The sequence below is a fragment of the Toxorhynchites rutilus genome, chromosome 1 (assembly GCF_029784135.1).
Source record: "Toxorhynchites rutilus septentrionalis strain SRP chromosome 1, ASM2978413v1, whole genome shotgun sequence".
Taxonomy (NCBI): Eukaryota; Metazoa; Arthropoda; class Insecta; order Diptera; family Culicidae; genus Toxorhynchites; species Toxorhynchites rutilus.
In genome coordinates this window covers 141,856,321-141,867,183 of record NC_073744.1, presented here as the reverse complement: position 1 = coordinate 141,867,183, position 10,863 = coordinate 141,856,321, and the positions used below count along the sequence as shown (strand labels likewise).

The following is a 10,863-nucleotide window of genomic DNA, read 5'->3' as shown; positions in this document are numbered from 1 at the left end:
GGGCGTATCAATTTTAGTAAGAGGAATCTTTGATAATTTATATCTCAAAAACTATGAGTCGTACCAAAATGGTGTCTTAGAAAGAGTTATAGAGTAGGGGTAGTTGGGGCAAATTGGTCATGCGGGGCAAGGTGGTCACCTGCCTGTTTGAAGAATCTAATGACTTTTGAGTCACCCTGTACTTCAGTAGAACTGTCGCATGTCAAAATATAAACAAAAACAGAAATTGCTCTCTCGATAGCCATTCGGCCGTAGTTCTGTGTGCATGGTATCTAAGGAATTTCTCGTGAAATTTAGTTTATTCAATCTGATATGTTGGACAAATCACCAGTTTGGACCAGGGTTGCCATAATAAAATCTGTGTTTTCGGTCTGAAAAAATCTTTTTATCTTAGTTTTTTTTCGAAAAATCTGTATTGAAATCTGTACTAAATTTATAAGTCCAATTTTGAAGCATGATGTTAGCACCATTGATTGGCATAGTTATTATTGATTAGACGATGCTGATGGTGTCCACGTAAAGCCACACAAAAATGTAATGGTTGTAATAAAAAATTGTAAGTGGTTGTATCTAGGACACGACCGCATATTTTCGACGTAGAACTAAGCAACTCTATTATGCAATCCACTTGTTTACCACTTCGAATATCATTTTAGAATGCATCGAAATTTTTGTAATAGATTATGTTCTTCGTTACAAATAAATTTGATGAACGTCCATTTACGTTTGATATTATGCTAAGGACTACCAACAAATGTGAACGGAAGAATTTTCAAACGATCATTGTATTTTACATTTTCCTCTGAAATTATTGCACATCTCATGTTTACGTAGTTCTCGTACTGCGAAAGTTCATTTTACCTCTAGTATCTGAAATGACGATTTTTCCAGGCTTCCCACTTTAAAAGTACGATTTAGGGAAACATATTCCGGTCTGCACAACGACAAGCGAGTACAACAGTACTCAACACCAAATAATACCCCCGGCTTGCATGTATTTGCAAAGCGGATTCCCCCATGCATCTTAATTTCGATGCCCGTGTTTGGGAAACACAGCTCAGTGTGTAAAAATACCCCCGACTTACATGTTTCGACAAAGCGGATTCCCCCAGGCACATTAATTTTGAAGTCCGTGTTAGGGAAACACAGATCTCCGGGAACAAAAATACTCCTGACTTGCATATATATTTGCAAAGTGGATTTCCAAAGCTACATCGGTTTTGAAGTCTGTGTTGGGGAAATCGTAAATCGGGCCAATCAAAACTTGGCAGTTAGGGCGTTTAGATAACGCTTGACATTTTACATTTATTCAATTATTCATCTCATGAAAAATAACATTTTATTAATTGTGATAGACGCGTAGAAATATTTTCTATCAATTGATGCAAACATTTTCCGATCTGTTAGAAAATGTTCGAGTTATAAGCATTCAAAATACAGTAAGGGTTAGCACACAAATTGGAAGAAAAAATGTATGGGAAAAAATGAAGTTCTTCCAGTTTTCATGAATTTAAACTGTTTGGAGATAAGCGAATTGTAATGCATATCAAACAAATCTTGGAGAATTTCCAATTCGATTGGTATGCAAATCATGAGAATTCGTTCATAGTGAAAATAGTTATTAACGTTAACTTTATTTCATAAAAACGCGACCTGTTTTCTGATTTAGCACCCTTCCTGGAAGACGTAGTTCCACGTCAAAAAACATCTCTGATATCGAGATATGTTATGTAAAAAATCCTCAGCTTTCAAAAAAAAATATTTAAAAAAATAGCGCCCTCTGGTCCAAAGCATGATTGAGAAACTTTCCAAGACACTATTTCGGTACGCCCTTTTCAAAAGTTACGCTTGAGTAAAAAAATTCCCAATCGCTGTGGAAAACTCATATTTTCCCAACCCAAACGGAATGCAAACTTTCATTCGAATCAAAAATACAAGTTTTTTAGGTCTGCATTTTTAGAACGATTTCATTTGGAATTACTTATATATATACAGTATAAGAAATGTTTCTTGGTGGTATTTTGAAGAGCATATTTGACTCTACATAAAGTGGAATTTTCAAAACTGTGTTATTTTTAGTATTTGAGTGAACTATAATTGAAATTATGAGTTTTCGGGTGAAATATCATCAATAACTTTGAGTAGGATTCAGATATTGACAAGCATAATGTTATAATCGAATTCGTCAGTCCATAGTTTACATAAAATTATTAATCAAATTAATAAGAAAGTGAAACTTTTTCATAATTTTGAAAACCATAGTACACAGTGTAGGTTTTCTCATTTTAGCTCTGCTCACGCGATATGCGATTCATAATTCATAATGTTCAAACTACTAAACCGATTCAGATGATCGACATATCAAAGTGAAGTTTTCTTTGAAAAAATACTACACCTGCAAAAAAAAAAGATTTTGTGTTCGTAGTTATTGATTGTATCTGTTTAAATGGTTTAGAGATAGAAGACGTTATACTTTTTAATGTTTTTTGTTTGTGGCTTACCATTTTTGAGTTATGATTTTTTAAAGATAACATCTTTCTAGAACTCGTTTAATATTCCCATGCGACTAGGCTAGACTAACATTTAATAATAAAATGAACCTAATTCAAAAAGAATTCTCGCGTAATTTTTGAAAAAGTTCAATGTAACATTTTCGTCAACTCGAGGAAAACGAAGTTGAAGACCTGGACATTATTCCGCGAATTGTCTTAAAAGGTATTGATCTTTATCACTACTTTCACCACTGGCAGTCAGTAATAGCTCTGAAAAACCAATCGTAACTGTTGTTCCGTGATTTGAGCTTAAAGTTAAAGCCTCGGAGCGAAAGATGTTACATTGGACGTTTTGACTGACTGTGTTTGCACATTGGACATATTACGTTGCACGATTAGAATTTGACTAAACGACAATCCAGATATCAGCATATCGTTCTAAAGACAGATTATTATTGTAATCACTCGTTGGATTGCACTGAAATCGATAGCAGCACCTGAATGAAAAAAAAACTCAAAACGATCGAAGTACGACTTCGTGTAGTTTTGACTGCTTCGTTACTTTGAACGTTTCGAGCGTCGGAAGAAAGTGGCGTCCGAAGTAACAGCCGTGTGTTTAAAATCCAAATCTGTACATTGGATATTGTTTGCATCGGCGATAAAAGGATTAAGAAGATAGATACGTGAACGATTGTTTTTGTAATGTATTCAATAATTGAAAACTAATAGCGTGCATCCATTAACTCACTTTTTTACATTTGTTACGTAGGACCTTTTCAAAAGTTACGCGAGAATTGTTCTGAACAATCAGAGTCCTACGTCAAGCTTCCGTACGGATCTATCGAACCCTTCTAGCGTTCGTGATGAAGCAATGAAGCGTGCGAGGGCAAGAATGAATCATCAATCAATCATCTTCAACTGTTTCTACAAAACCATCCATCGGTCCTTTGGAGGCACCCAAAACTTTATTTGAAATCTTTCAACGCATTCTAAAGTAACATTCGATGTAATAAAAAGCAAATAGATTTTTATAACTTTTCGTCAGGTGAGAGATTTTGTCAAGTGTTGAGGATGTTCGGATTTATTAATGAACTTCTCGAATCGATCATTTAACTTTTCGTGCATTGTTAAAAGTGGCATCAAAGTACAGCGTATTTCGAGTCAGATGCAATGGAGCTGTGTTCTTGGGTGAAAACTGAAGATGAAAATTAGTTGCACGACTATTTGTTGTCCCGCTCCGCCCCCTCTAGCACACTACCGATTCGGTTACGGATTTTCCGTTGCCGTTATGCAAAAGGTGCTGAATAGTACAATGATGCTTCTGAATCCGGACGCTTTTTTTATCCGGACACTTTTTCATCACATTCAATATTATGCCAAAACTATGACATTTTTTGCATGCTGAATTAATGTGACTGATAGTTACTATTGTATTAATTTAGTTTAGTGTCAAACATAGTACCTAGCTGTTAACAAAAAAATGTAAAAAATCAAAAATCAATGTGAATTTCATAAACCCATGTCCGGAATAAAATACACATTCAGAAAATGCTTTTAAATCCGGACGGTCAGAAGTTGACGATTAAATTTCTCATTGAAGGAGTTGCATAAGGGTATGTTAGAAGCAGGGTTGCCAACTATAATTTTAAAAAATCAGGAAGAATAAAAATAAAAATCGGGATAAATCAGGATAACTCATAACGGGTTGTCCGAAAAGTTAATGTCGATTTTTGGGAAAACAAAAACATAATTGTCAATCAAAGCATTATAATTTAATTTTATATTAATAGTTCTGTTTCATAATATTTCGCCATCTTTCACACAGCTTGAATATCCTATCCTCCCAGAATATGTTTGCTTCCTCGTCGAAAACTACTGCGAGCCATACATGTGAGAAACAGGTTGCTTGGTAGTAGCTCATAATACAGAATCCATTCCAAATCCCACCAGAAACAGAGTATATCTTTCTCCGGGCGAAGGAGGAATATGAAAAAGAATTAATAAGCATCGTATAAATCCTCGCATAAGCGGAAATGCTAGTGTTTCGACTGATCTTTTGATCGTTTATATTTTTTTCCGAAAAACCTACAGCAACACTACAGTCAATTGCAGAGAAATCAATATTCAGATTTTCACTGAATTCATCGTCTATGCTTTGGAAAGAATCTTTACTCAACAATTGAGGAAAGCATATCAGCAGTGGAAGACTTGTTGAATTTTTCTCATTTTTTATGATATTTAGTACGGTTATAGATATATTTACCATAGTTCCATCATTAAAGATGATTTGAACTTTGAATCAGACGAGCAAATTACATATAAAATTTGTTTATATTGACTATGGATTTGAAAGTTTTCTCTTGAGTAATTTTACACTCTGAAACGTATTCCTACATTAATAACTCTGGAGATACACCTACATACATATTAACCTAAACTGATCAAATGTCCCGCGTAAGGTTCCGTCTCGCGAAACGTCCCGCATTTGGCAAAAGAAACGAAAATGTCCCGCGATATCAATATATTTCAATATCACAATTTGATCATGTTGATTTTCTTTAATGGATGCACCTCAAAAAAAAACTTTTATTTGGCAGACAGTTCAAGAGCGCTTCTAAAGCATCCAAAGATTAATACGTTAAGCTGGTTTCATCTCACCGACATTGGGCTTTTTGTTTAGAGAGTGTCAACTGGAAGCGACAACAACAATATTGGAATATAATAAAAAAAATATTTTAAAATAAATAATTTTTAATTTTTATAAAAGTCCCCTATTGATCCGCAGGGACCAACTTGAGTCAGACAAAAAGTTCAACTTTGGTCCCCTAGCTCGGTCAGGGCTTAATGTTTGAAATAAGTCGGAAGAATTAGGGTATACTCGACAGGAAGAGGCCGAGTTGTTTGATGAAGTATTGTAAATGAAGCGCTGGGCGGTCTTACGGAAGTTGGCCGGAACCTGAACCATGGCCGATGAAAAGATGTATATCGGCGTGTTATTTTACCTTTTCGTGGCTTTGGTGGCCGTCTGTCTCTCTATTTTGGCCATTCGCCCAAAAGTTTTCTATTGGTCGCAGCTGGGGAATGTTGGGAAGGTTGGTGGTCTTCGCGACAATGTTTATCTCTAGCCGATCCATCCTCCAGTGATCTTTTGGCATAAAAGGTTGATTCTAGGTTCGGCATAAAGACCACAAAACTTTCCCAACTCCGGCAAGTACTTCGTACTATATATCTCCCCGTTCCTTATGACTCGAAAGAAGAGCGGCTTGGACATTCCCTTCACGTCTGTCAGAGAAGGACCTTCTTCGAGAACTTGATGTGGATGATATATTCGACGTCATCGCTTACCTGGGGAACATAAAGTACCCGGTCCCCTGCCATTCGTTGAATTCTAGCATCAAGTACGTCTCGTCTTTCATTATGAGCACGAAAAAAGTTTTTCACTTCTTTCGCCGGAGAGAAGTTTTTCACCAGCACCTCAAGCTACTCCTTCTAAGTTATTGCCTGCTGCTCAGATACAGCCGGTCTCGTCTGACGCTTCCGCATAAAAAAGTCCATTTTGGCCAGATTCTTCTCCACCGTTTGGCCGGTTGCTTCGATCTCCCGGCTTAAGGGGCGGCAAAGAGATGATATTGTAAATACCAGATCGGCTATATCCTGCGGACACAAAGTGCCTCAGGATGTCCAACTTCTTCACTGTGAGGTGGAGCTTACAGTATGAAGAAATCATTAAGTTACTTGACAGTGCTGCTGCATAAACGTAAGATTTAAGGAAAACTTTTTCCCATAAATTATCTTTCATCGCCATCCGAAATTGGTCCATTTTTTGAATGCATACATTAACATTAAAATCGATGAAAAATGAATTGGAGCTTTCGAGCATTCCATTCGGTAATTTGAAGAAAATTGTAGAATTTGAATCGGGCTTGCCAGGCGTAAATGCTCTGATTGAGCGAGTGATTTTCGGGCGTAAACAAAATCTAAACCACCGAAAAATCACAACAGAGTGCCGATACTCAGAAAGAAATAATACTGATTTAGACTCGCTAAACTATGGTTTATGTTCACATAACGTATATACATAACGTTTTGTTTTTTGTGTCCCGCGTTTGACCTCTGACCATCTGATCACTTTATATTAACCTCAAGAAAACAATGTTGTTTCTCAAACTTAAGGTGAAGGTGGAAGCTAGCCACAAATGGCTGCTACAATGGCGCTCATTTCTTTCATCTCCCTCCCTCACCCCTCGCCAGAAAATCAATAATTTTGCGAAACAGTGTGAAGAAAATGATCGTTTTTGCACACTTCCCATCAAGTAATTTCAACCAAACTCTAATCGATTGGTGAGAGAATCGATAAAACTCAACTCACAAGATATTAAATTTTCATCTGCTTTCGCACCGTATAGTGAAGAACGTCGGAAAACTCGAGCAAGTGCTCTGAAAGTGAGATTTTCGTTTTTCAATCTTCAGCAATGGTTTTGTTTGTATTGGTGGAAGCATCGTTATTTTTTCGACACTGATGCCAAACAACATCATCGAAACAGCTATAAAAACCACTCAATAAAATGTTATTCCGGAGTCATAGCGTCCCATGTCATGAAAATCAATAGAATAAAATTGTGTTGATATCAATACAATTATTATTTTTACGTTTAATGGGTCTATAATGTAAGTTTTAGCAACTTTAACATTGGGTAAGAAAATTGTATTGCAGAGCTCGGAACACTGCCACGGCTGCCTATGCTTTCAAAAACAGTAAACGGAAAAGTATTAAATTCAATCTAAATGCCTCGGCCAACGAAGAGAAGGGTTAAGGCTTTCCAACGTGAATATGTGAAAACAATACGATCAACGAAGGAAAATATTAAGGAATTATCAACATCGAGTTACTATGCGGAAGAACTTGTTAATACCAAAAGAGCCCCAATTCGCATGTGTTATAAATTTGCTCATGTTACGCTCGCGTATAATCAGAATCATATGCAAATGCACCTTCTATATATATTTATATTTGCAATTGTTCATCGGAACATATCGTTCATACATTTTACTTTAGTATTGAATTGTTATTTGTTTTTTTTTTCAAATGTATTCAAAGACTCGTGTCAATGAAGCGCCACACAGTCTGATAAGTGAATTGATCTATTTACGTGTGCTTTGCTCTTCTCTCACAAACACCATTACCCCATTTTTACACGAGGGTTTACCTATACTACTACAATGGCTAGCTTCCACCTTCACCTTAAGCCACGAAACAATTGAGGGTAGAAATAAAAAAAGTTATTTATTACGCATAATGTAAAAAGTACAAAAATCAGGATCATTTCTGAAAAAACAGGATAAATTGAGTGTTCGTCAGGATATCAGGGAGCGTCTGGGAAATCCTGAAAAATCAGGAAGGTTGGCATCTCTGGTTAGAAGACTTAGTATGGAGTATGAAGTGTGGAGCAAAGATTTTCGACCCGGGAAAACGCAAAACTCTTCGGTATACAGCACGGGGTTGATTATATGTCCCGTTTGGATGTACGTGGGTAACTTTGTAACTTTGTAACGCATCCGTTAACAAGTTTTACAAGAATTAATAAATAATTAATTCTCTCAAAGAATTGCAAAGAAAACAAGTATCCTGATTAAAAAGCAAAAGTGTCCGGATTTCAAAGCATGATTAAAAAAGTGTCCGGATTTAAAATCACGACACGATGAAAGAAATTTCAAATTTTGTACAAATATAACATGATTTTGTGGAATTCTGCGATTCATAACATAGATGAAGGCCTTCCAATTGTATAGGAACGCTAATTTTTCATGCTATGATATGTTAATATTTTTTAGTAGTTGAAGTTATATTCGTAAGTGCTTAAGCGTCCGAATTTCGAAGCATTACTTTATAATTTGTGTATTATTTCTTCGGAAAATGATACTGTTGAGAGATTTAATATTGCTAAGAGATATCGGGATTTGGATAATTGGATATTCAATAGGTTCAGTGTTTCAGTTTCGCTCTAGACAGCGAGCAATCAACAGTACATGTTAATGTTGAGAGTTGATTTTTCCATTTGGTCAAATTGAGTTTTTATTACTTTCAAATCGTTCGCGCTTCTAAGTGCAAGCATTCGTTCATAGACCCTTGTTAGTGATACCAAATATTTGTACTAAATAATTCATTCTTAAATTTTTATAGCTTAGTAGTTTCACCTTAACAATGCGATCGTGTCTTCGACACCGCCCTTCTAATTTTTGTTTGTTTTGTACTTTTGCAAAGTTTAGTGCATATTATCCTACAAAAATTTAAGCTCACATACCCAGATATATCTTTGAAATATTTCTAAACTCCATGTTTGTTCAAAATCAGCAAGCAGGGGAAAGTAGGTAAAGACGGACACTGCAAATACTTTTAATAAAGTGTATCAATACTTTCGAGACACACTGTTGATTTCCAGCGAGCGAACTGTCAAGCTTGTAAACAAAACAAAAATTATCTTCGCGGGTGCACCATTCGATGTAATTTTTACTCCGTAGAAAATAGCGAAAAGTTCGTGATTTTTTGTTTTTTACGTGTTCCTCCAACGGGTAAGTGTTTATTTAGTCCATCATTAACAATCCTGTGATAAATCAGAGGTTTTTCATCGCTTATAGGAAGAGCTACGGTCATTCGAAAAAAAAAGCTGCCAGTTCGGGCAAGACGGACACATTAAGGTAAGGAAAGACGGACACTAGTATTTTCCTAGGGTATTTAACAAAACTTTTTGGTTTTACTATAAAGATGCCTACAAATTACAAGCGCAAGAGTAACCGGCAGTCATGGACCGCTCAGCAGTTGGAACAAGCCATTAAGGCTGTAAAAAGTGGATCGCCGGTGAAGACAGCAGCAAGAAGTTACGCAATTCCAAGATCCACACTTGATTCGCCACCTCACAAGTCCAACTGTATCAACTCGGCTAGGACCTCTTGATTCCGTATTCAATTCTCAACAAGAAGAGGAGCTGGTTCAACATCTGTTGGATTTGGAAAAGAGGTTCTATGGAATAACGATGACTAATGTTCGAAAGCTTGCTTTTGATCTGGCTGAAAAAAATGGATTGCCACACCCGTTCAACAAGTCTACCAAGATGGCTGGAAAAGCTTGGCTAAGCAATTTTCTGAAACGAAATCCCAAATTGTCGTTCCGTAAACCTGAAGCTACCTCTGCCGCCCGAGCCAGAGGCTCCAATAAGCCAGCAGTATCTGCGTTTTACGATTTGCTGGAAGAAGCGCTGAAATATCCAAAATTGACGCCAGATCGTGTTTTGAACGCCGATGAGACTAGTGTTTGTGACGTTAGTATTTGTTTTGGCATTGTAGTTAGTTTAAAAATTAGTTTTATTTTTTATTCATTCTTTCTTACCGGTTCCTCCGAAGAAGTCTAAGGTAGCGGCATTGAAAGGCAAAAAACAGGTTGGTGGTATTACATCTGCGGAACGTGGAGAAACAGCTACGGCAGTAATGTGCATGTCCGCAACCGGACAGCTCCTTCCGCCATTCTTCATTTTTCTTCGCATGCGGATGCACGAAGCTTTGAAGAAAGGGGAATCACGTGGAAGCAAATTTGCCTGTAATGCATCGGGTTACATGACGGTCGAAATATTCAATGAGTGGTTCGATCACTTTTTGGAGCATGTAAATCCTTCTGAAGACAGTCCTGACTTGCTCATAATTGATGGCCACTCGTCGCACACGAAGAACCTAGCTTTTACCGAGAAAGCTAGAGCTAACTTTGTTAAGGTTCTAGTTTTACCACCTCACACTAGCAACAAACTTCAACCGCTTGATGTATCCTTTATGGCACCTTTCAAGACGTACTACGCATAGGAAGTAGAGCGTTTCCTACAACAGAATCCAGGTAAAGTCGTCAGCCAATATGACGTTGCCGAGCTCATGAAACCTGCATTCATCAAGGCGGCTACTACGGAAATTGCTGAGAATGGGTTCGAAAAAACAGGAATTTGGCCATTTGATCGCAATATTTTTTCCGATGATGACTTTGCCCCGGCCACGGTGACTGATCAACCCGATCCTGAGATTCTTCATGAAGAAGAGACGTTTCGATGCATCTTGAAGGTGCGTTTAGTCAATCGACCGTAAATCGCATTTCCTGTGAGGATAAAGAAGTTCAAGTGCTTCCCGAAAACATCATGGCTGATTTCGCAGAACCGAACAGCATCTCCACGGCCAATAACCCGGTGTTTGAAATATCTCCGTCGATCATACTTCCGTTACCGAAAATGGTCACCCGAGAGTCACGAAGAGAAAACGCCAAGCAGAAAAGGCAGCTGACATAACGTCTGCTCAATACGCTGACACTTAGAAGAAGGCGAAAGCATCGAAAGACATT

General features: G+C 37.2%; 1 protein-coding gene across 1 annotated transcript; it reads left to right on the top strand.

The window, feature by feature from the left end:
- The first annotated feature begins 9,601 nt into the window (after positions 1-9,601).
- Positions 9,602-10,340, top strand: LOC129761490 (uncharacterized). The gene is made up of 2 exons (XM_055759212.1): positions 9,602-9,808; positions 9,891-10,340. The coding sequence occupies exons 1-2, from the start codon at positions 9,602-9,604 to the stop codon at positions 10,338-10,340; spliced, it is 657 nt and encodes a 218-aa protein (XP_055615187.1).
- Positions 10,341-10,863: the final 523 nt, after the last annotated feature.

Bases quoted from the DNA above. Each gene is read 5' to 3' on its own strand.
- LOC129761490 (XM_055759212.1), top strand. From the start codon at position 9,602: ATGGCTGGAAAAGCTTGGCTAAGCAATTTTCTGAAACGAAATCCCAAA. The intron at 9,809-9,890 runs GTTAGTATTTGT...GTTCCTCCGAAG, and splicing joins ATGAGACTAGTGTTTGTGAC to AAGTCTAAGGTAGCGGCATT.